General features: G+C 26.8%; 1 protein-coding gene across 6 annotated transcripts in view; it reads left to right on the forward strand.

The window, feature by feature from the left end:
* Nucleotides 1-27,487, forward strand: part of LOC122525837 — a 70,632-nt gene that overhangs the window by 15,015 nt on the left and 28,130 nt on the right. For 2 of the 6 annotated variants that reach the window (XM_043648863.1, XM_043648880.1), the window contains exons 1-2: nt 11,619-12,483; nt 21,755-21,811. In XM_043648863.1, coding sequence (XP_043504798.1) covers nt 12,450-12,483; nt 21,755-21,811 — 91 coding nt within the window. In that variant the 5' untranslated portion in view covers nt 11,619-12,449. Of the gene's footprint in view, nt 1-11,618; nt 12,484-12,743; nt 12,790-21,754; nt 21,812-27,487 lie in introns of those variants that run through there. The other 4 variants (XM_043648872.1, XM_043648890.1, XM_043648845.1 and 1 more) reach the window with 2 other exon arrangements.

A 27,487-nucleotide genomic window follows, 5' to 3' on the forward strand; every position in this document is an offset into this window, starting at 1 on the left:
AACTTTTCCGTAAACCACTTTTCCAAACCACTCGTCCATTCGGTGAAATAATTTAATATTCTTAATCTAGTTACCAAACCGTAAAAATACTTATTGTTAAGTACCACGTTCAACAGTTCGAGCACAATCATTCTTAAGAAATTTGATCTTCGATCTTGGAATTAACAAGATGAAAGAAAGATCAAAGTTATTAAAAAAGATTATACGATTAGAACATTGATTGTATATAATATTCTTATCTTTAATATCGGATTTTATAAGAGATTTTGTATATTTTTTTTTAAAATAAAGACAATATATTTAAAGAAATCTACTGTTGTATTATAAAAAAAATATTAAGATTACAATGTAAAATCTCGTTAACGATCGTACCACCACACTTGTAATAAATAAGTCGTGGTTATTGCTATCAATAAAGTACTCGTGATGGGTCAAGGATTTCTTGCGATGATCATACTGAGAATATATATATATATACAGATATATAGGGTTGCCTAATAATTATTAGCATGTTAAAATATATTTTTCTCTTATTTGTATAATATGGAAAAAGAAATATTGTATATAGAAAAGTTTTATGGGACGAAGAGGAGCATAAATCTGTGTTGATTTCAAAGAGGTAATGAAAAGAAACGACTTTCTTTATTTTCTATAGTATTGAATAAGTGTGAGAAGGTTTATCGTAGAGAAACCATAAAAGGGAGAGTAATAAAAAAAATATAGCAATTAGAACACGTTGATAAAAACGTACACTTTGGAATTTGTTCGTTTGTTTATTTTGTTTTCTTTTTTTCTTTAATAACTTTATCCTTATTTACTCATGATAAATATTATATTATTATGATAAAATATTCGGCCGGACCCTGTATAATTCTAATAATAATAATAAAAAAAACGAATTATCGAGAATAAAATGACTCATTCAGTCAGAAAAAAGATATAGATATATAAAGAAAGAAAGAGATGAAAGACCTTGGGAAAAATTCGAACGGAGTTTGTTCTTGTGAATCGAAATAGGTTAGAGTAATTTCGATCGATGATTAGATTCTTGGCTATTGTCTTTAGAATTATCGTACGCATATACCTATATATATATATAAAGCAAAGTAACGTGAAAAAAAAATTATATGATATCCTTTTTCTTTCGATCAGATTGAACGTTTAGCAAGGTCGAATAAAAATGAAAATAAGAAAAAAAGAAGTCACTTGGGATTTCCTCGGAGTCGTTATTATCGCTAGAATAAACGTGATTTATTCACTCAAGTACAAGTATCTCAAGGCACGTGATATTTAAAAATAGCCATATATAATATGTATAATATGAATTTCTGTGTATATATTGGTATACATATCACGAATACTTAAATAATACTGTTTGTTCGTTCATTAAATGGATTAAATTAAGCCTTTATTTAAATTAAATATCTATTACAGGTTAACATAAAGAATTTAAAGATACAAATGATTGGTTAAAAGCCAATTTATTTGTTTAATTACATTATTTCAAACATAGTTTGTAAAACTATGAATCGTTTAATAAAAGTGTTAAGAAATTTTTTCGGGAAAGAATTTAATTAATCGTTAGTTCGATATTTGTACATGCATATATATATTTTTTAATTAAATTATTTCAATAGTTTTTAAAATTATGAGTCGTTTTACAAATGTGTTAAGAACTTTTTGAGAAAGAATTTTTCTACTTAATTATCTAGGAATCTTTAGCTCAATATTTGTATAGGTGCATATATATATATATATATTTTTTTTTTAATTACAATATTTCGAACATAGTTTGTAAAACTATGAATCGTGTAATAAAAGTATTAATATTTTTCAGGAAAGAATTTTTTTTATTAATCATCTAAGAATCTGTAACTCAATATTTGTACATACATATATATATATATTTTTTTTTTAATTATAATATTTCAAACATAGTTTAATAAAAGTGTTAAAAACTTTTCGGGAAAGAATTTTTCTATTAATCATCTAAGAATCTTTAGCTCAATATTTGTACATACACACATATATATATATAGAGGAAGAAGAAAAGAAAAATGGTGAACGCATGTCACGGGTATCTAAGGTTAAACCGGTGAACGTTCGAAGAATTATAGACGAGATTGATGACGATGTTTTTTTCGCGCATCGGTGTGGGATATAGGTATCTAATTGTTATTCTGATCGTACCTAAAGACGATACCCGACTTGCTATGCCTTTCGAACGAAACGATTGGTCTCTTCCTTCTTCCGCCTACCCTTTAAGACGACGAAGACGACAACTTCATGCAATATCCCATTAGCCTTTACATGTAAATTACGAGTTACTTCCTCTGATAAAGATAAAGATTCCTCTATAATAATTACTTACTTAATTTCCTCGATTTCTTTTTTTTTCTTTTATCTTCTTTTTTTTGTGAAAAACTTCTCATCTTTTTATCGTAGCTAGAAAAAAAAGCAGAAAAAAAATAATTAACGGAACAATAATTATATGGATCGTTTATTTTGAAAATAGTTCAAGTCTATTTGTTTTTTATTTTGTTTTGAAAAAATTAAAGGTTAACGTATTTAATAGTCAATTCAAAATTATAAATTAATTATATCGAGTCTGACAATGTTTACTATTAATTTATCAATGTGTAATACGATTATATTAATTTCTTTTAAAGGGACACACATCATTTTCATAATTAATCAATTGTAGATATTATTTAATTTCAAAAAATTTCAATTCAATTTGAAAAATTGAATATCACCTCAAATATATTTCGTATTAATCCAATTTCATTTAATAAATAATAACAGGAGAAATAAAATAGAAGAATAATATCTTTCATTTCAAACGTTAATTAAATTTATAATATATTGTTAAACTTGACATAAGATATTATCAGATGTTAAATATAATTAGAAATTTCGTTTTGAAAAGATTTTCCTTGTATGTAAATTCATTAAAAGGAATTTAAATTATTTACCTTAAATAGTTGTTTTAAATGAAAATCAAGAAATGTTTTAAAACGTTTACATTATATAAGACGAATGACATTAAAATTGTTGAATAAGAAATGAAAAGACATTATAATAGGATAATAAAATAATCATGAATTTTAATGAATGTATTAAAATGTTCATATATGACTAATAATATTAAAATAACATGACATCATAATTATTAATATGTAACATACATATTTATGTACTATGTAATTATGTTATTACTAAAGTGCAGAAATCAGTTATTCTGTAGATTAGCTAGGTAATGTGGACATCAACGACTTTTGAGCTTTAGTAGTAACATATATATGTATCTATATATATAGATACATAAGCATGTGACTTATTCTCGAGCAAGCATCTCTCTCTCATATGAAAACCACTTTGATAATAGTCACGAGGGAGAACGTGACGAACACGCGAGGAGACTTCTAATTGAATCTAATGGTTCAATCATAAATTATCCAGGAGTCTTTGCTCGAGCTTAACTTAATTGAGCTTTCTTTCGTATCCCCCTTATGTTTCTTAATATATACATTTCTATTTTCAATAAAAGATCGAATATTGTAACACGTAAAAAGATAAATGATATTATTTGAAATTAAAAAATAAAGACAAATAGGATAACATATAATGATACGTTAATAAGTCCAATGGATTATTTTTATTTCAACAAATTTTTGTCACAAATTTTAATATCAATACATTTAATTGAAAATTTAACTTTGTATAATTAAAATAATATTTCTTTAATAACGTATGGACGTTATTTCGTATGGACGTTAAACGATAATAATTAATATGACTATGTACGTAACTTTATCAATTTTCTTTACTATTTATTATATAAACTTAAAAAAGATTATGTTAATACAATTTAAAGAAATATATCGATTTATTTTTTTTGTTATCTAATATTATTTTATAAATCTAGTTATCATTAATATTATTTCAATAATGAATATTATACATATAAACGGTTGTTTTTATAAAAACTGAAGATATTCATTTTATATTTTATTGTCGTGTAAGAGATGTGACTTGACAATAGATCATCTTATAATTTCGGTTAAGTAATAAATCTATACCGATAGCTTATATAATGTAATTAATATACAGAAAAATATGTATTTATATATATATTATTTACACGTTAACAAATATCACTCTTACTCTCGTTACTTTCACCGAGTTAACACGTTATCATTTACGTCTATGATAACGGTTACGTTCAATCGTTACCAATCGAGTGTCAACATTATCTCAGGCTAAGCAAGAAAATTCAAGAAATATCTCAAATATCTAAACAAGTCTGATTCTTGTGAAAACTATCCATTATTTTTTCTCCTCAATTTTTCTTTCGTACGAGATAAATGTCATTTGCGTTGTATTGTTATTTATTCTGTTAAAAAAAAAACATATAACAACGCACGTATATGTTATTTTCCATTTGAAGATGTACGTTTGTATAAAGTATTATATTTTAAGTATATAGATTTAAGAAGAATGAGGAATTGATAATGGAGTTTCAAAGAAAGTTTCAAATCAACTATATTGAATCAACTATATTGATTATATATATGAACAATTAGATGATATGGAATTCCATAAAAGTGATACGCATAGTAATTATTAGTTGAGATTTCGAATTATTTACACGTATTTCCTGTTATGCTAGTACGCCTTCGCATTTTATTATTACAGACTAAACGTAGGTATATATTAGGGGTTCTCAACGTGTACTATGAGGTAAAATTTTAAACCTCGTTACAATCATTACGTTAATTAACCTGTTAATAATTCTATAAGATTTATGTGTATCGATCTACGTAGATTATCAATACTAGATTGAATGTACGGAATTTGTCAAAAAGAACCAATGCATTATCATCTCAGATAACTTCGTTAGTTTTTAATTTAATTGAAAAAAAAGGCCTGATACGAAATTACATATTTTAAATAAGTTTATTGATGATGGAACATATTTCTGTATCATTTTTTTCTATGAATTGGTTCCTCCTGTTATTTTTTATAGAATAATATTAGCGTAGAAGAAAAATGTTAGGAAAATTCGAGCAACTGCGAGCTGATTTTTTTTTTTTCTAAGACTTCACTAATAACGAAAATATTTGAGTGGTGGAAATAATGAATAGACCACCCGGTATATGTACGTATAAGTGTTTTATTATAATCATAGTTTTATTTATTTGTGTAACGAGATACGTCCAAAAAAAATAGATGTGTGAAGTATAAAAATTTGAGAAACACTGTTAAAGACTAACGGCAACGTTACTATGATATTGCGATTAAAAAAAAAGTTTCACTGTGGAATGGCTGTCCTCGTCGATAGAAATTGCATTAAGTACGATTATACGATTAGTAGGAGAAGAGACAGTAATTATAATAAAGATTATGTGGTAAATGTTAGGAATTCGTGTCACGTGCGGTATCGTGTACGTATACGAGAATCAAAATCACCAAGTAGAAACAATTAAAAGATGCTTGCCATTTGTAATTTATAATCAAATATCATAGATATATACTATTGAAAAGTATAGTAATAATAATAATAATAATAATAAATATTGACGAGTACGTGTTATACTTTGCACGTATAAATCAATGTTATGCGTTATGCAGTTAATATGATCGCAATAATACCGTATTTTTCTTATAACAATGAGTTTATTACTTATCTAAGATATATAAATATTTTTGTATAACGTTAGTAATAAGATTTTAAAAATTTGTTATTCGTTATAAGAAAGAAAGTATTACTCAGCATAAAAGGTCGAATGCTTCAGTAATGGGGGTAAGGGTCGTAAAATAGCTATTAGGCTGATTCCTAAAATGTGTTCTTAATCATAAGATTATATATTTTACTTTTCCATTTAGAATTGGAAATTTTCCATTTGGAGAGATTTTAATTATCTAAATTGGAGACTCAAATTGCCCTTAAGCATATATCTTTTATTTTCGTATTTACGTTTTACCATGTTCATTATATTATATAAATTATAAACCAATATTGAAGACAACGAAATTATCCTATTGTTTTTTATTTTTTCTTTTATATTATGTTAACTCAGTAGCATGTATATGATATTTTCTTGAACAAATTATTGAAATAATATTAATTAACGCATCGTTAAAAGTGATGATATAAAACATTGTATCTAATATAAATGAGAAGATAAATAAGATGAAATAATGTATTTACAATACTTATAACATAAACACGTCAAAAACTAAGAAGAATGATGATTTAAAAGTGTAGGGAATGAGGAGAGTAAACTAATTGAAAGAACGGTTACTCGGTCGTTCAAGATTTTGTTTATATGCACATATTTCATTTCTAATAATCAGCCAAGGTGTTTATATTCCAATGTTGTCATTTTTATTCTATTAAAAATCTCATTTTTCGTCGAATTTGTAAACATATATTTGTTCGTTCAAAAGGTTATTATTGTGTTTCTTTCTAGTATACTTGCGTAATTGTATTCATATTCGCAGTCGTCTTCGTACTACGGAAGATGTAAAACGATATTAGATAAGTATCAAATTTATTTCTCGTATATATGCCTGCGTGTTTTTTTTTATTGTTATGCAAATGATATGCATATGTACGCGCTAGTGCGTGTGTGTATACTGTTGACAAGTGTTATATATATGTGTGTGTCTATACGCGTATTATTTTTTTATTATTTTTCATTATATATTATGAGCAATTTTACAATCTATTATTATTATAACATTCAACAATTTTGAGATTTCTGTGGATAATTCTGAACCATTTACTAGAGGATCAGATCTTTTTTTTGTTTGTTCAAACTTTGCACACTTGTAATAATCCATTAGAATTTTATTTTACATTGTACTTTTTTATGAATATGAATGTACATCGTACGGTTTACGAGTACGGGTGTTAACAAAAAAGAAATAAGTAAGTATAAGAATTTTTGCGCAATTTGTGTTCATCTTTTTTTCGTAAACTGTTGGAGATCTGGATTTTGTAAAAAGTATCAAGTATATTCTCGTGGACTATTAAAAGTGTGCAAAGTTTGAAAAAAAATAATGGTCCTGCTATTGTCAGAAGGATTTCAATGTTAGAATTGTTGATTGTCTCGAATTAACTAAACGTTTTTAAGGAAAGTATATTGAACAAATTTTATTCTACATTAAAATTAATAATTTTCAAAAATAACGAAGTTACATGCGAATTCATAAAAGATTGAAATGATATCCGTCTTTAAAATTTGTTTTTCTTTTTACAAAAAATGCTCGTAGTTATCCATTCTTATCTCTTCCTGTACTTAAAAAACAAATATTTCGTTCGTCATGCTGTTCTATCTGATCTAATCTACGAATCAAATTTCAATTTTATATTTAAACCATCCGTCTCTTATAAATTCATATAAATATTGTCTAGATGAAATATATAATTCTGCGTTATTTCATATTTTAAATGGGTCAGTATAGTTATTTTTAGGTTTAGCTAGTCATTTCTCGAACTAACAAATTTAACAAAGTAATTACTGACAAACTATATATATATATATATATATATATATATAAGTGTATGTGTGTGTTGTAATTATGCGATTATGAAAGTAGCCTAAGTCGTATATGTTTGGTTTTCGAGATATTCAAAGTTTAACATTTTAATGTATAAAATAATATTTTTATATTAAACTATAAAAAATATTTTTTAAAAAATGATTTCCATTTTAATAAATGAACAAAATATCGAATGATGTTAATATATTAACGTATAATATTTTCTTTGGTTAATTGTAAGGAAAAAAAAGAAAAAGAAAAAAAAACTGGCGATGACGTAAAACTGCATAACCGAAATCGTATCGCGTTCAGAGACCTCACCTTTATGCATTTTGCATTCGCAATAGAGACCGCACCTCTTTCGGCTAGCTAACTAAAATATGTGAAATGTGCGAACACGTGAGTTCCTCACGTAAGGGAACGCATGGATCACTCAACGATACGATGATCGTGAAATACGCGAGTCGCGTCCGGATGCGGAGCCAACGAGAAATGAAACGGTACGAAGTATATATAATACTTACATACACACTTGTCATACTAACAGAGGCCAACCTTCATTGGGTACCTTTACAGATAAACATAATCGTATGATTTCTTTTCTTTTTTTTTTTTTCAATACTATCGATCGTCGTTCGAACGTATTGTTTTTTTTCAATCGATATCAATAAAATTATTATTTCGATCGCAATCATTCATCGTGAGGGGATTTCATTTAATTTATCGAACGGATATATCTCTTATATAATATTATAAGTTTGTATAGTAATTAGCAATATTAACATAGTCTTATTTGAGATTCGAAATTTGTAATGTTTAGAAATTTAATTGTTGTTTTTTTCTTTTTTTTTAATTAATTTATTAAAAAAAATATATATATTATAATAAGTTCGTTAAGTTCGAATGACGGCTTATTTAATATCTCTTGAAATATTATTATAGCAATTTCAATCTGTTAAAGTTGTTATAAAATATATATATATATATTTTAATAAATTAATATTATATTTTACAATATTATTACCGTGCGCTAAAAGCTTGAATGACGTCTCATTTAATATCTCTTGAAATATTATTAAAGCAATTTCAATCTGTTAAACGAATAAATCTCGTTTATATGTATACCTCGACTTGTAATAAATTAATATTCAGACGTGCGATTACTATAGTACATACTTCCTACATTTTCTTTATATGGAGGTATGGTATTTATCTATTGATATTTATTTTTCCGTTAATTGTTTGTAGAAAACGATTGATTGAAAATTTCTGCAATTACATTTAATCTATTATTACAGGTGTTAATATCTCTCAATTTAACTTTACATATTTTCTAAATCTTATATAAAAATAAAACAAAAAATGTGTATTCTCTCATTTGGAAAACTGGTACGTGCTCGTTAGTTTGTAGTATTCGTAATAAGATAGTCAGTTTGCACGCGAGTGCGCAAGGTTAAGGGGGTTCAAAAATGATTATCAACTGGTCTTCATTCGATGTGGGCGAAGTTAACATTCTTTCGTCCTAAACGAAACCACGAACAACGGTGAGTAACACTTTGCACTAATTACGAGAATACTTACACGCGATGTTTTAAAACGAACTTTTTTTTTCTTTTTTCTTATCCTACTTTTTGTCTTTTTTTGCTTATTTTCAATGACTTTATATTTATTATTTATCTATATGAAATCTATTTATACGAAATTTAAACAATCGAACGTCGAAAATTGCATTTCTATCTGTTACAATTTTTCGATCAAATAAAATTGATATTTCATTCGATTATATATATTTTTTTAAATCGATATTATAGCGTGTACACGATAAATGAACGATCGATGATTACTTCCAATTGGAATTGGTTCGTCTCGCGAACATCCGCCCATGCCAAAAATAATTCTTTATTAACGATGTTTGACCAAAATTAGTATGAAGACGTCAGATCGTTTTCATGTCGTTAGTTTTTTTTAATCGAATAATCTTAAGTTTAAGGATACTCATTAACATATACATTACACATATCAATATACTATATATATAAAAAAATTAAAAAAAATATCTAATGAATATAGATATATAATTCGATCGTTTATTAACGAAGGTCTCGCGTGTTAAAGAGTAATGTATTTACGTCGCGTAAGTTTTTAAACAACCTTCCTCGAGCAACGACACGAGAATGTATATGAAAGAACGAGATAAAAGATGGTGGTGAATGGTTGAGAAAGGTTGTGAAGAATCGAACGTTCTCGAAGAAAATCTACGAACGGATTCACGTTTATCGTTGAATAATTAATAATCCTTTTTTTTCTTTCTTTCTTTTTTTATGCAGCATCAGCAGAAGTGTAGAAAAAAAAGGATGTGTAATAAGTAATAAATAAAAACAAAGACGTATTCGTATATTATATCTATCATCGAGTGACCACCACCCACGAATAATCTTTTGCTTAATGACGATTTATCGATATCGTGACGTCATCTTTGAGATATCGTTCTTTCTTCGACTCATCGAACCATTTATTTTGAATACTTTTTTATAAATTTATATATATATATCAATTTATATATCTATGCGCATATGTATGTACTTATCTATACGTATAGATGAACAAGTACGCGTATACTTATGAAATTTCTCGTATTTTACTTGTAAACAAGTATTACAATTTATTCGAGCAATATTCTTTTCAACATTATTCCATTTTCCTTTTTAAAATACTGAAACTAACGCATTCTCTTTTCTTTACGTAATTTTTTTTAACAAATTATTATCAATAACAATCTATTTATGTATCAACGTATATAGCTATGCATATATATATATATATATATGTATGTATGTATTATATGTATCGATGTTTGTATCTAAACGCACACACATAATGTATGTATACATTTATCTATACGTACAAATAGATAAGTACACGTATATACTTAAGAAATCTTCATTTAAGTAGTATAATTTATTTCAACATTTTTCGACTTCCTTTTATAAATATTCAAACAACATTTGCATCTTACGTCATTGTTAATGATCATTATCAATGACAAACTCCAATTTGAAAATTACACTAATAGTCGATACATAATTTTCTTTTACTATTAGATAAATAAAGCAAAATGGAAAAGAACGATTAAATGAGTCAGGAAGTCCGAACATGATCGACGATCCGTATCGATCCAATCTTTCGATAATTTCTAACTGGAAAATAAAAAGAAAAGAAAAAGGAATTATTTTGTCGAGGTTACGATCTTACGAGGAAGATTATCGCGTCCTCTCAATTCTAGATTATTTGTCAAATAATCAAATTGTCGCTAAGAAACGATTTCGATTTGAATCGATATAAAAATAAAATAATCGAATACAAAGTATTATTGTTAAGTACTTATTAAAAAAAAACAAAGTTTAACTTACAAAATATGACTTGCTAAAAATTTCATAATATCCAATCCAATGCAATATATCATAGAATCAATTTCTGTTTCCATATTTTGTTAACTTTATTCACTGTCATAACTACGGACACCACAGTTTTGCCTATAAATCGCGAATAACATTGATCCGTTATTTAATTAAATAAAAAAAAAAAAAAGAGAAGATTAGAAAACAAGCGAAACGTAGTAACTCTTTTTATAACAAAGAAAATAATTTGAAGAATTTTTCAAATAAAACCGTACAAAAGGAGAGAGACAAATGGAATTCGAACGGATGTCACGAATCCAGCGATGTATTTCAACTGCGATTGACGCGCATAAATTGATATTAATTAACGTCAGTAACCCTTTTAATGATGCCTCTCATTCATTGTTCTCTCAATTATCGTTTTCTCGTTAAAATAAGTAACATTAAAAAAGGATTAATATGGTACAGTAGAAGAATAATAATAATAAGAATAAGAAGTTTGGCATTTATTGGTTTGATGAGTGACGACGAGGAGGAGGAAGAGGGGTGATGGAAGGGGTGATAAAAGGGGTGGGGATAGAGAAAGAACGGTGGAAGATACTTTCACGAGACGTCGAATCTAAGTATACTGCGCATGCGCGGCCAGCTTTCGCGGGCCCGGACGAAGCTTAGTACGGAATCTTACAATCAGTTTCAATTGCGAACTCCGTGAGAGTAGAAGGATTGTTACTAATTGTCGTTTATTATTTCCCTAATAAGTGTATGCATTTTCATCGATGTTGTTTTTTCTTTATCTTGATCGTCTTTTATTAATTCATAATGAATTACAAGAAAGAAAAAACGAGCAAGATCGAATTCGTTAATTAGACAAAATAAAAAAAGGGAACAGATAAGAAGGGACAATAAAAAAAAGTATACTAACTGCTACTAATAAATGATCGATAATCTGTGTTGTTTGTGTAATGTGCGTGACACGTACGAATCGAATGTAATCGAATATTATTGGAAAATTTGTCTATTATTCTTTCGTTATTTCTTTTATTTCTGATAGAGATTGTGAGTCATTTAATTACAAATAACTAGTTGGTCGGGTCGCTTATTATCATAGTCCAAATTACATTTTAATATTTACCTTTTGTCCTATATCTTATTGTTATTTTCTATCAAAATTCTTGAATCATTTCGATAGACTTTCAACTTTCCACTGTATACTAATCGTCGACGGGAAATTCGATAAAAATATTTGAATAATACGTAGTCGTCACCTTATTGGTCAGGGCTTCTCGTCGTCTTTTGTTATTTTTTATATGAGCGCGCATTCTCTGCGCGCACGCGCGCGCATTCGAGCATTGAAAGGTACAAATTCGTCGTTTTCGTTGTCGTTGTCGTTATTATTTTTGTGTTGTCGAAGTGAGAACAAGAATAAGAAACCGGAAAAGTTTCGCGGTTGTTTTTGAAGATACGGTATTTAACGACCAACAATAAAAAAGGGCCGAAGATATGCTGGAATTTTTCGTTCAACATGCCGAAGTTGGTGAGTAAATAAGAAATATTTGTTCTTCTTTTTATTTTCTTTTTTTTTTCTTTTTGTTTCTTTCATTTATTTTTTCTTCCCTAATATCAATAGTAACCCTTATTTTTTGCCAAGCTTTTGGTATATGAAGGGACATTAATAGAATATTGAAAAAAAATAATCATCATATTATAATGAAATTAAATAATAATCATAATTTTTCGAGATGTCCAATAACAAATTTCAAACTGTAAACATGTTGTTATTGTTGTATAGGTATCTACGTATTATCGTGTATTATGTGTCAAGTTTTCTTGCATGCACGCGGTGAGTACATTTGTGCTTAAGTATTTTTTTTTTTTAAGGTTACCATCTACGAAATATGACAAAATTTCAACAACATTTTCTAACGTAATTTCTAACAAAATAACGACCTTATAGTATTGGTTTTTTTTGGTTGTATTAAGATAAAGTAGTTGTCGGCGCCAACGACTATTGTAACATTCGCCGTTGATTTCATTTCAATCCGACTAATTATTTATATTTGTTTATATTGTTTTCGTTAAAACGAAAGATATACATATATATATATACACGTAAATGAGAATACCGATCGATTTATAACGTATGCGCGAACGATGAGAAAGAGAAAGTTTATCGTGTCCGAAGATTTTTAATCGACCAACGATAAGCAACAAGAGAAGCCGAGTTCTTGAAACGTATCAGAGAAAATAAATAGTCTTGCATTCCATGCTTTTCTTCCTTCGTAATACAATAATCAATTAAAACAACTTTTGGAATGTTCTTTTTTGCATTAATTATAATATATCATCGATATATTACAATTAATATAATACATCTATTAGTAACGTTTTATTGTGATATATGTAATATTTACACGAGTCTTTTAAAAAGATTATTAATCAACCGAGTTATTCCATTAAGGTAATTGATGTGACATTTGAAAACATTAATAAGCGAGTAATTAATTAATTATCTATATATATCATGTCAATCCTATTTTTCCGATGGTGATAGTAGTAATATTTCATTTTTTAATCATAAGCGAAAAAATGATTTTGAATTGAAAACGTCTATTGAAATATAATAACTTTTAGTTAAACGGATATAGAAGTAAAATACGATAGGAGGATTCAATAAATAAGTAAGAAGAATTTGGAAATTTTCGATCGTGCTGATACAGTTGATAGCCGATTCGTGTCGTAATTGCAATTAGTCGTTAAAAACGCGTTTTTAACGTCCATCGATCGTAGATAAGAAATATAATCGGATAAATGGTAGTGAGATTGTCGACGAGCAAACACGAAAATAGTCAAATCGATATAAATTATATAGGTTAACGATTTTATTCTATCTTTTATAATCTTATATATATATACACGTTTTTTTTTCTTTTTTTTTTCTATTTGCTTCTTGCTCTCTCGAAAAATTCTATCTGAACGTACTATAAGAATGTACTATGTACACACACGTATACATGTATGTGTGTATATATATATATATAAAAGTACACATGGATGAATGTGTCCTAGCTAAAGTAATTTGACGTAATTCGATAGATTATGTACGGACCAATCGATTAGGTATGTTCTTATCTTGTTATCTATCTCGTTAGCGATATATAAGAGAAAGAAATATGTAGAAAGATTTTTTTCACGATTAGAAATCTTCTATGCGAGGAAAAAAAAACTAGGTGTATCGCAATACGATTATGGTATAATTTGTTTGTCTTTTTGTTTTTTTCTTTTATCTTTCTTTTTTTTAACACGAAAGTTTACAAAAAAGAAATTCTTTCGATTATTCGATATTTTTCAACGATAAGCAGCAATTTTTGATTTCTTTTTTTTTTTACTTGCAATAGAACACCTGGTGTATCTTGTTTTACCAAGAATTTCTTTTTTTTAATTTCATTACGAACTATTAATTTTTATTATTCTTTCTTACGTGAAAGCGTTATCGTGATTGGTTTTTCTTTTCTGTTCGATTATCCAACGCTTGTTCAGAACATCAAAAAGTAAAAAGAAAATATATATATATAAAATATAATTAAATCTAACGTAAAACATTATCTCCTTAGCATCGGTTTCATACTCAACTATCTTTACAACGAGTTACAACAAATAATGATAAAGAGAAACTTTGATAAATATATAAATAATATCTAAATATTTATAATTTTTAAAATCATTTCTTGTTTCTTCGTCAAAATTCCTTTTTTTTTTCTTTCGTAACAATTTTTATCCAATATACACACACACGCATATATATTATATTACATATGTATACATGTATACACATACGAATGTACTTATCTTTTCTACGTACTTATAAATAGGTACTTATGGATTATGGACAGTTATGCTTGGCTGATTGGCCGGTTCTCTGAGTAACTAACGTGCTAACACGCAACGTCACTCTTAACGATGTCTGACACAATGTGTCAATATTTTCGAATAATTCTTTTCTTTTTTTTTCCTTTTTTCTTTTTTTTTTTTACCAAATTCGGCCTTCGTATTTCTAATTTTGCATTTCGTATAATGATAATCATCTCATCAATATTTTTGAAGATTTCTTATGTGTTAGCAGAACGTCTTCCATCTCTGCCACCCCCCTTTACTCTTCCCCCTCCCCCACACCACGAAAAAAAGTCAAGAGTAAAGACGATGGACCGTAGTTAAAAAGAAAAAATTAATATTTCATCATTATTCATATTATATAAAATATATATATAAAATCCATTATTAGTTATTTATTTAAATATACGGTTATATGTAATGCAAAATAATATTTTTTAAGACTTATTTCGAGGTAGAACGTGTTTCCTTTTTTCCTATAAAAAACGAATAAATAAGAAAGAAATCAAAGAACAATGAACTCTAATCGAAATGAGAATATTAATATAATATTATTTGTATGAAAATTCTTATAATTAGACCATTATATGTATAAAACGTTCGATTATTCCGATCATTTTCAATTCGATATCTGGCATTTGATGCTTAAATATCTGATGATATATAGGAAAAAAAGAGAAAAAAAAAAGCAATTATAATACTTGCATGCATATAATACTTTTTCCTTTCTTTTTTTTTTATATATATATTTCTACACATATTTTCTATCGTTTCATTTCAATGTTAATAATATACTGCATCGTGCATGTGTATTCATTTTATTGAGCGTGTTCGCGATAATGGAAAGAATAAAAAGATTTTCTGCAATTTCAAAATACCGGTGTAAACAAGAAAAGAGAGAGAGAGAGAGAGAGAAAGAGATACTACGTACGAGGAATTAAATTTTATGCGTTTTAACGTTGCAATAAGCAAGCCGTAGATTTGTTTGAATTCTGTCTTTGCGATTAAATACTCTTGAGATCTTTTTTATTACTCATCAATGAGATCTTTCTCTATATTTCATCCTCATATTATAAAACGCATATAAAATAAGTATATGATATGTGTGTTATTAAAAATCTAATAACTTTGTACACCTGTGCAACGAACGGATTAATATTTTATTTTATTTTATTTTTTTTTTTGTAATAGATCTGTCGTAACAAACGTGTCGTATGAAGTATGTGCAATATTTAAAATGAGAAAAAAAAGAAAAGAATGTTTTTTGTTATCTAGCAACAATAAACCAAATTTTGATCAATCTTACTTGAATTTTGTTATTAAATGGTATATTTATTTTCATAATTTAAAATATTTATTATCAAATATTGGGTAATTTAAAAGTGAGAAATCTTTAAAAAAAAGAAAAAATATAAGAATAATGAATTTGAAAAAATTGAATTCATTAAAATAATTCATTATATATTCTAATTATATTTCTCTCTCTCTCTCTCTCTCTCTCTCTCTCTCTCTCTCGTAAATTTATCTCATTGTTAATAAATTAAATTAAATTAAAATTGTGTTAAACTCGTCTTGAGATCTATAAAATTGGTATTATGTCTTCATATATCGTAAAACTATGACAATTTGATACGATTTTGAAGATAAAATAATTAATAATGGATAAAGAGATATGATGATTTTTATGATACTTAAGGAGGATTTACAAGGTATGTACATCTACAAATGTTCAAACAAATATTTGATTTTTATTCACAACACTTGAGCAAATACGTTGGAAACCTATTCAAGATTCTTTTATTTTTTATTTTTTGTTATCGTTGAAGCAATACATCATTTGTGTTTGTAAAATTAGAATTAGCGACATGTTATTTTTGTCCTTGTTATATACAATCAAACAAATTACTTGAAAAATATATATTTTTGCTTTTATTTGTATGATAATTTTAAAATATATTTTACGTATTTTTTTTTATTTATCATTATTAATTCATATAAATATATTATTACAGAATAGATAGCAGATCAATCTAAAACAATTATTAACATATAATAAAATATACAGAATAAATAATAGAACAATTATTTATATAATATAACAATAATATACAAAAACAGTATAGTAATTAAGGAAATATAAGCTATAATACTAAAATGAATATTTATATCTATACCAACAATTCCAAATTCTTTGCACAATCTGCAGAAAAATGATATTAATTTTTAAATAACCGTGGCCAAAAATTTGATTTGTTTCTTTTTGTTTTTTCTTTTTGTTTTTTCTTATATTTACCCATTATCAATTTTATCATCTAATCGTTCGTAGGCAACTTTTATTTCATTTTTTTTTCTTTTCTTTTTTTTTTTTTAATAACGAATAACGTTGGAAGTGCTTCGAGGACGTTCGAGAGAATAAAAGGTCGGTGTAATAGAGTTGACTACGTGCAATAAAGTCATCGCTATCATTCAATTGAACAATCCGGTCTTTCCGAGGTACAAGAGCAGTGGGACGCTCTCGGAAAATATGGAGAGACTAAAGAAGAATCACGCCGACTGACTGACTCACTTTTCTTCTTTCTCTTTTACCTTTGATTCCCAACACCTCTTTGCAAGAATCTTGCGGACAAACTTCACCGAGAAGAGAGCCTTCTCCGACCCACTTATTTTCTCCCTCCCCAAAGATTTAACCCGAATCATTTTTCGCACCAATTAGTTAGAAATTCTACACAATACACCCCGCCAATTTCAATGCAATATCAATCAATGGTAATAATTTTATCAAATAATTAATTCATTTTTGATACTTTTTTTCGTAACACTTATTGTAAAAATAGAAAAGTAGTCATTTGTCTTTCGTGTGTTTTTTTATTTTTTTTTTTTGAGGGAGAATTTTTTCAAATCGGATAATTCAAAATTTTATATTTTATATTGATTGTATTATTAATATAAAATAAATATATTTATTAATAGATTATCAAATATTTTTTACTATTAATCATTTATTCGTTACTTTTTCTTTTTTTTTTTTTTATTATTATTAATTGCGCAATAATAAAAAGATTAATTAATAGATTTTTGATAATATTTTTTGTAAGACTAGCAAGTATATTTAATATCGTATAAAATACGAAGTCTGAAACTCATTATTTTTATTTTTTTATAGTTTTTTTGATAGTTAGTTTGATAGTTCTGTTAATGCATTAAATATTAGCTGACTTGTTTCTATTTAATATTTTTCATGTTTATATATATAAATACACATACATGTACAAGTATACACACAACCTTTTACGTTCATATTCCGTTAAAGAGAAATGGCTTTCTCTTCTTATACGTACTGAGTGAGATGAGTACGATCCTCAATCCACGTGGAAGTTTCGTTTATTTCACGCATTCTTTCCATCTGGAATACACTATTAATATGTCCTTCAATTTTTTATGTAAAATCTTTTTTTCACGCCTGCTAACTCTTTTTTTACATACGATTTCGTATTAGTTTGTTAAAAATTTTTCGATCCGAAAGAAAAAAGAAAAAAATTACGAAATATAATTCCTAATTGAATTTTTAATCAATTATCAAATTGAAAAAATGGTTAAGATTTTTGTATAAAATTTATTTAAAAAAAAAAACAAAAAAAATACATTATGTTACGTTTCGTATCAAATAATTTTAATAACGTTTACGTGTTTTAAACTTCGCAAATTACATGCGTTTAACGATTAATATTGACGAATATAATACAACGAACATTGATGATTAAAGAAATCATATTGGAAATTATAATATTTTTTATATATGCGTATTAATATAAACGGATTTATTATAATAAACTCGTAGACCATGAAAACGATGTAAAAAAAATATTCATTCGTGTTTTTCATTCACACTTGCGAGAGTAACGAAACCGCACGAGAAACCACGAACACCCGTTGACAGTGTTGAGATTAATAAAAATCATTCGACGTTCGATTATGTTTTCTATTCATGATTATTTCTAAATATTTACAATTAATTTATTTTTTATCGATATTAATTCAAAAAAGTCTGATCTTCTTCTTCTTCTTCTTCTTCTTTTTCTTCCTCCTTCTTTCTCATATTTGAAATAATTTATCAAAAAAATTGTTAATAATTTTATAATAATAATAATACAACACGTATTATAAAAAATGTGTCTTAAAGGAAGGGAATAACAACAAAAACAACAACAATAATAAAAAAGACCTAAATAAAAATATCGATTATTTTAATTATTTTTTATATATTTTTTTATTAAATTATATATCAAATAAAGGATTTGTAAACACAATGAAATCTGAGAAGTAAAACACGTTAGTGTATCAATGCTATACATATATCGATTAATTTATAATAATCTCGTAATAAGACAAACCTGTGTCGTATAAGATAAATGAATAAACAAACAAACAAAAGAAATATAATTAATATAAAATATTGACGAGTATTACATGAAACAATTTTAAATATATTACGCAGTTAGTTGTTTTTCTTTTATTTTTAAATTTTTGATTTCTCACTACGAGTCACTCACCTTATTAGAACAAGAAAGAGTAACAACAAAAAAAAGATGAAGAAGAAGAAAATTTATTGAATTATTGAACGTACAGGCGAGAGTATCTGTTCCGGGATCATTCAATGCTACCATAGATGGAAAACAGAGAACGTGTATTTACTTTGCTGACCCATTATGGGCCAGTTCTTTTCAAGGTAAACTTGCTGAACTAACCTGATGTTGTGTTTCTGTAGGTTTCTACCAAAAAAAAAAAAAAACAAATTTAAAAAGGAGAAAAAATAAGAAAAATAAAAAGAAAAAGAAAAAAAGATTAAAATGAAATGATCGACGTTGTTTCGATCAGATGGAAGATAAGATTAATATATTGATAGTGAATGATGATAATGATGATTATGATTATGGTGATTACGATTGATATGGCGTATAATATGAGCAACGTTTTTCGGCGAAGATATCAAATTCGCAATTTTCGTATTTCCTCGCTCGTTATGTGTCATTCGATAATGATAAAATAATGTAGATAATATAGGTTGACCTTAACGGAAACCGATAATTAATTTATATATATATTTTTGTTTTTCTTTTGTTTTCTTATTTCGTTTTATTTTCTTTCAAACTTGTTAATCTGGTTTTAAAAAAGAACAAAAAAAAGTGGAACGCACTTCTTGATACATACTTTTATATCAAAATCATTTATAATTATCAAACGTTTGAAAAGAAAGAAAAAACTAGAAGGATAATAAAATTAAAAGAATTTAAGAAAAATTGTCGAAGAATCCAAATAATCCGAACGATTTTATTAAAAAAGAAAAAAAAAATAATAATAATTTTTATATTGTATAATATGAAAATGGTTTAAGGTTTTAAACGAATCATTTATCGGCACGATAATAATACGAAGGTAATGAAAGAAAGTAAACAAGAATTTATCGGGTTAATAGAACTCCACCGAGATAGAAAATTTCATTAGATGATATGCGATAAAATGCTTTTTTTTTTAAAACCGAGTAGTAATTAGTAGCTATATTAATTACATCGATGGCATATGCGTTTACGTAAATAATAAGGAAACAAGTGGTATGAGTAAAATAGTGTGTGATGTATGTTATTATTATTATTATTATTATTATTGTATACATATCTCTACGCTTATCAATCTATTTTTTTTAAGGTTATTTTTAATTTCTTTTTAATATTTTTTCAATTCATTGATATGTCGTAATTATTTCTTACAAAATTTTCTATAAACGGCAACAATTATAATATTCGCAACGATAACAAATATATATATAATTTCATTTGGTTTACTTAAAAATAAATTATTTTATTGTTACTTTGCGAAATCTATTAATTAGTGAAATAATTATCTAAACCTTAAAATAACTATACTAACCTGTTTTTATTATGAAAAAAGCCAGAGTTACATACTTCACTAGGTAATATATGAATTCATAAAAAACTGGTAGTTAAGATATAAAATTTAGATTCGATCCGTAGGTTAAATCCGAAATAACACCACGACTAACGGAACATTGATTTTTAATGTACAGTTTAACATATAATCAGATTCTTATTTAGCATACTGTTTCCCAATAACGCCTAATAATTTCGGATAAAATCTAAGATTCCTACGATTAAATGAAATTATATAATCTAACTCTATAATATATATATTATATATATATATATATCTAACTATATAATATATTATATTAAAATTAATAATATAATTATATTAATTAATAATAAATAATTATATTAAATAATAATATAATATATTGTTTTTTAATATAAAATAATAGAATATAATTTTAGAACGTTGTTGCAATATATTACACTATATTATCATAATATATATACCAAATCTATCTAACTTCCGTATGTATGTAAAAATATATACATACATAATATACGTGTACAAATGTTGGAGGAGAAGCGTGGTTGTAATCGTAAAAAAGCTCCCATCGTGGTTTAATATTCGTCCATCAAACGTGAAGGCCGTGATCAGTTCTTTCGAGGACACGTGAGTTCGTAACGTGTCTTGCACTTTAATAATTACTCTCGCTTTATCCCTCTTATGCACACACGAATACACACACACACATACACACAGACGTATGTATACGTTTGTTTGTGTTTATTTATTTGCTTTCTTTCTTTCCTTCTTCTTTTATATGTAGAGATACGAATATTCTCTCTTATGCATACACACACGCACTCACACTCACACACACACACACACACACACACACACAGACGTATGTATACGTTTGTTTGTTTGTGCTTTCTTTCTTTCTTCTTTGTTAATATATATAAATATATGTAAGGATACGAATATGGAAAAGAGGAATAAATTAGAGGTTCATCCTTTATCTTTGATTTCAGCACTTTCCACGGATGATGTGAGAGATGACGGGACTCAAGGCCACGAAAATGAGACCGGTGAGTGAGTAGTACAATTTTATCCCGTTTATCGGCTCATTTCTCTAGCGAAAGCGTCATCCATCCATTCGGATGCATAAATCTACTATTGCATCTGTATGTTGTATTAGATCTGTGTATAACTATATATCTCGTTGCGTATGTATGTGTGTAAGTGTGTATTATTCGTGTATGGAATCAGGGAGAGAGCAAGAATCTTTTATTTTCATCGATTTTCTCTTTTTCAATGGTATAGTTATTATTATGATCAAATAATATAAAATCTATAAAATATTATATTATTTTGATTTATTTATTTATGATAGAAGATGTATGTAATTTTCGTATATAAAATATTTGCACGTACATTTGTCTATTTATCAAAAGCTATTTTTTTTTCTTTCTTCTTTTTAAAAGTTATTTAACATAATTTAAATAATTATCGTTTATTTGCAGTAAATATAAATAAAAAATATATTAATATATTGTCTCAGGTTATTTTGAAGCATTCGTAAATCCTAGATTTTACGTTTTAACAGTAACATATTTATATATAGAAAGAATTAATATATATATAGATTGAAATAAATGATTTAATTCGTCCTTCGTTCAATTCGATTCAATAATAAACGATCACTGTCGATTATGCAAATAACATGCGATTTTCTATTTCATTTCTCAAACGTTCTTGTTACGCGTGAATTCGCAGAAAAAAGTTTCTTCCGAGAAAAACTAGTTCCTGATTAACATCTTCGATCGTATTTCTGCTGCAAAAATACGAGGAAGACGTGAACAAAATCAAAAAATGCAAAAAGGAAGAAGGAAAATACTAAGAAAAAAGAGGGAAAAGAAAAATCTTTTTTCAGAATATTAAAGAAATATAGATTCAAAGTCAGAAATTATAATTATAGGAAAAGAATCATACAAATAAAAAACAAAAAAGTAAAGAAGGAATAGAGATAAGAATAATAAAGTTAGTGTTGTTTGTTTGTTTGTTTGAGTAGGAGAATGCACGAGTGAAAAAGTGTAAACGACTACTACTCTTACAATGTGTACATTCGGTACAGGGTCAACTGGTCCAGTTCTGAGTGAACGGCGATTGATGCTGGAACATTAATACCCGTAATCCAACGCTAGACACGTTTCATTACCCAAAGCAAAGATTTATCTTCTTTCTCTTGCTTTTTATTTTTTTGTTAATGTTTTTTTCTCTTTTAATATTTCATTTTTCACTCTCAAACAAAATTCTTCTCATTATCACAACGTTTATGCTATTTAGTTGCGTGTACGAGGTTGCCCTGAAAAAAATTCGTTCCAATTTATAATTACATTATGAATTTTATTACATATTATTATTTTTTTTTGTTTTCATCTTCCTTTAAATCTTCTCATTTTATTGTATATTCGATTTTTATTTTATTAATAATGTAATTCGACGCAAACATTTTGATGGTAATTCAATACAACTTACCGTCGGTGGAATTATCATTTTACTTTTATTTTTTTATTTCTTTTTTTTTTGTTTGTATACTATTGCAGTTACATAATGAAAATCATGTAGAAGAAGAAGAGATTATTTTTTTTTCTTTTTTGGAGAACATGATCATTACTTTTTCAATACACGTGTCACGTGTCATTAAAATCTTCTCATTGAAGATGTTTTTTAGACAACTTTTCTTTTTTTATATCTAAAAGAGAAATCTCTCTATTTCTTTATTTCTTTACCTCTTCTTACCAAAAAATTATTGTCCTCTTCTTTGTTTATTTCTAAATTCTTAGAACTCGTCATCTGTGTTTATCTTCAGTTGCAATCCGAATGTAAAGAAATAAGGATACATTGATCCTTCGTCAATAATTTTTATGTTACAGTTTCGTGTCTCTTATATCATTCGTATATTCGCTACATCCTTATATACTGCGTTTCACATCAGCGTTAATCGGATTGATTATGTTCGAGATAATGGTATGATGTAAGTGTAGTTATGTTAGTTACGTTGTTTCACTCGGAGATGAAATCATTCGCATTGTCTTCGTTATTTCCTCTAAGAAATTAGCCTAATACGTATTAGAAATATATTTTCTCTACGAAAGAGAAAATTAACAACAACGAGTTTACAGTAACAGTTCAGAATAATTTCTCATAATCGAAAATATACGAAAATCTCTTTCGAGAAATGGAACATTTATTTTTTTAAGTACTATATTTATTTAGTTGTTTATTCATTTGTTCTTATTTTATATTTTAAATTTAAATCTGAACGATTTTTATTCTCGAAGAGTTTAATATATTTTTGAATAGAAAGGATATAAGGAACTAATAAGAGATGATAGTATGATAAATCTATCATTAGTGTCGGTAACGTCGGTAACCTTCGTATCGTTAACGTCGATAACGTCGGTAACACATTTATCGTCGATAACCTCGGTAGTACACCTATCGTCAATAATGTAGAAATCGTAACCTACAGTTGGTAACTTATCATAAGTAATAGATGATATCTACTATCGATACATAACAATAATATCCATATGACAATTTCATTATTAATTATCTACCGTTGATAATAAATATCAACCGTTGGATTTGTTCATCCAGTAATTTGCATTAGAAAAGACTCAATCGCTGTTTAAATGTCACACAAAGATATGTATTACAAATGCATATACTATATATAATACCGATATAAAAAATAGATATTGAAAATATTTTTTAAATATAAATTAATTTAATACAAGTCAACAGAAGCGATAATTAAGATAAGATAAATTTAATAAAAAAAAAAAATTAAAAAATATTTTCATTTTCTTAAGTCAATAAAATAATGTTTACTTTTTCTCGAACGTTTTATAAAATAATATTAAACGGTAGAATAAACAATTGAAACGATCAATTAGGTTGGTAACCTCAAATGAAAATTGTCCTAGAATATAAGCATCTGTATCTTCTTATCATTTTCTGATATCAACATAAACCGGCATAGTTCAATCAACGGTTAACCTCTTCGCTTATATGACAATCAACATTAGTTTACCGCCAGCTGCTTCTTAGCCCAGTACGTAAAGTATAGCAAACGAACACGTGACTTTTACACTGTACCCAGCCAATGGCATACGATAGATGACACGCGCCATATGCTTCTCATCCTATTCTCTCTTTCTCTCCCCTTTTCATTTGTTTTATCTTTCTCTTTCTACAGCTCTCTGTTTCCCATCACAAAATATTTAGGCGAACTGACACGTTAAAAGACGTATGTATGTATTTTTTAAATAACGATTTTTCACCATCCCATATATTTGATCTTTTATTCGTAACGATCTTCGAACGTTTCAAATCTTTATTATTTCTTTTTTTTTTTCTTTTTTTCCTGTTCCTTCTTATTCTTTCCGTTTCTTTATCTCAAAAAAAGAAAAAAAAGAGAAAAAAAATAGCGATTTCGCATTCAACGAGTTAGTCACAGACGTTTAATAATTACTCGGCTTAAATGGCAATTACTCGTGTCGTGTCCTTTCGCAGCACTTTAAAGAAAATATTACTGTGACGCGTTTCTGCCTGAATTAACATTGCGCGAAATACGAAACTTTTATTCTTTCAATGCACGTTTTTAAATATGTACACATGCATTTATATATACTAACGTTTATATACTGGGTCGTTGTTTAGTAATATAACTTCTTGACAAAAATTTTGATACGTAAATCATTCGACTTAACTTGAAATAAATAAAATAATAAATAAATCTTGTAAAGTTTTACATTTAAATAACATGGGAGATTTTATATACTTTATGATTACTTTATGATCACTTAAGTTATGAGAAAACAAAAAAGATATTTTTTTAAATTCTGTACAAATCTTACGTTCGTTCGTGATACCTTTTTTAGAGAAACGATATATTATATTTATTCCCAGAAATTATTTTTCATTTTTGAGAATTCTTTTTACCAATGTTTATCGTTATAAATTATATATATATTTATGCATGCATAAACAAGATAAAGAGATAAAACAGTATTTTTATATACTCATTTTTAACATAATCGGTCTTTTGACGATTACGAAAAAAAAGGTCATATTTTCGCCAATTGAATGTAGCTAATCATTAATTTAGCATAGGATAAAACGAAAAATAAAAAAGAACTTTTAGACGGTTATAAAAAATTAAATATTTTTATTTGTAAAACGTACGAAAAGAAAAATAAACGAATGCAGAATTTCGAATAAAAATTTTAAAAACGATCGTTTAACTGTTAGTGATACATTTATTATTAAATCCATCAATGAAAAAACATTTTTTAATGTCTGATACTGAATGAAAGAATGAAAATTAATTGCGATGAAAATAAAATTAATAATTCATTATTCGTGTTGATTTAACGGAACCGTAGAAAAATATCTGTTCAGTGTAAAAAAAATTAGCAATTTATATTTCGTCGCATAAAGATATTATTTAACAATTGAAATAAAATGTATATAGATATACATACATTTAAAAAAAAAATAAAATGTTACGAATTCTCGAAAAATTGTCCTCGTAAGGTAGACTAGCAGGAGACAAAATTTTCTAATTATAAACGTTTTATTATTCGGAACAGACAGACTCGCTTTGAAATATTATGGAACCGATCCAAACAGTAAATTAAATATTATCTAAATTTAGTGAGTAAACGCGTGATACTCGCGAATTCACCAATGAGCGCATATAAAAATGCGGAGAGACAAAAAAATGCATTTCTTTTGTTCGACGATTTGTAAAAATTTTGTATTGTTCGATTCCGACAAAGAATAAAATATTATAACGTAGGAACATAGATGTCCTATGTATTATGATAATGCTAATTTTTATTCTGTTAGATGAAATAATTAAAATTTGATTACGAAACAAACATTATTTTGCGATCTTTTTTATTTGTTTTGTGTTTCTTTCAATACTTAATAATTACGCACGCGTGCGCACACAGACACACGGGAAAGGTTTCATTGAAAATATCAACATTCCTAGTCGTGTGAAGGATTTCTAATATATATACATATATGTATACATATTTTAGCACGTCATCGTCATTTACGTCACTTTTACAACGTCAATATTTGCAAATACAGAAAATCCGAGACGTCATTTTTCAATGCTCTTTCTACCGAATAAAACGCGTACTATAACGCGAACCTGGGAAAATCTATTTTTAATCGAATCGATCCATCTAACGGTCACTATGCTACGTCACCTTTCTTCTGTGTACGATACTTCCGTATGTTCATCGAAGATTAATGGAAAAATTTCAAATTCCCCTATCGACACAGAGAAACACGTTCGATATTTTATCCCTATCCTTCTAACGTTTAACTTTCAAACTGTACTCTTCTTTGTCTCTCCTTTTCTTTTTTCATTCAATGAAGCTTGCTTCCTTTTACCTAAATCGTTTGAATCGATAAAAATTTCTTCGTTTTCTTTATCGTAATATATTTGTTACTTCTAACAACATTTATATAAACATATTAAAACGTAAGAATTAATTGTAAAAATAATGAACAATAAATTTCGTTAACACCTTCCAACCAAATATCTCTTCTTTCAATACTTTTTCCAAAAAAAAGAAAAAGCAAAAAATACTTCTTAATTTTTCTTTCATTTAATTCATCGAATTCGTTTGTAAGTAACAAATCGTTTTATCTTAATAAAATATATTAAATTACTTTTA

This window comes from Polistes fuscatus, unplaced genomic scaffold, assembly GCF_010416935.1.
Source record: "Polistes fuscatus isolate 324 unplaced genomic scaffold, CU_Pfus_HIC Scaffold1, whole genome shotgun sequence".
NCBI lineage: Eukaryota > Metazoa > Arthropoda > Insecta > Hymenoptera > Vespidae > Polistes > Polistes fuscatus.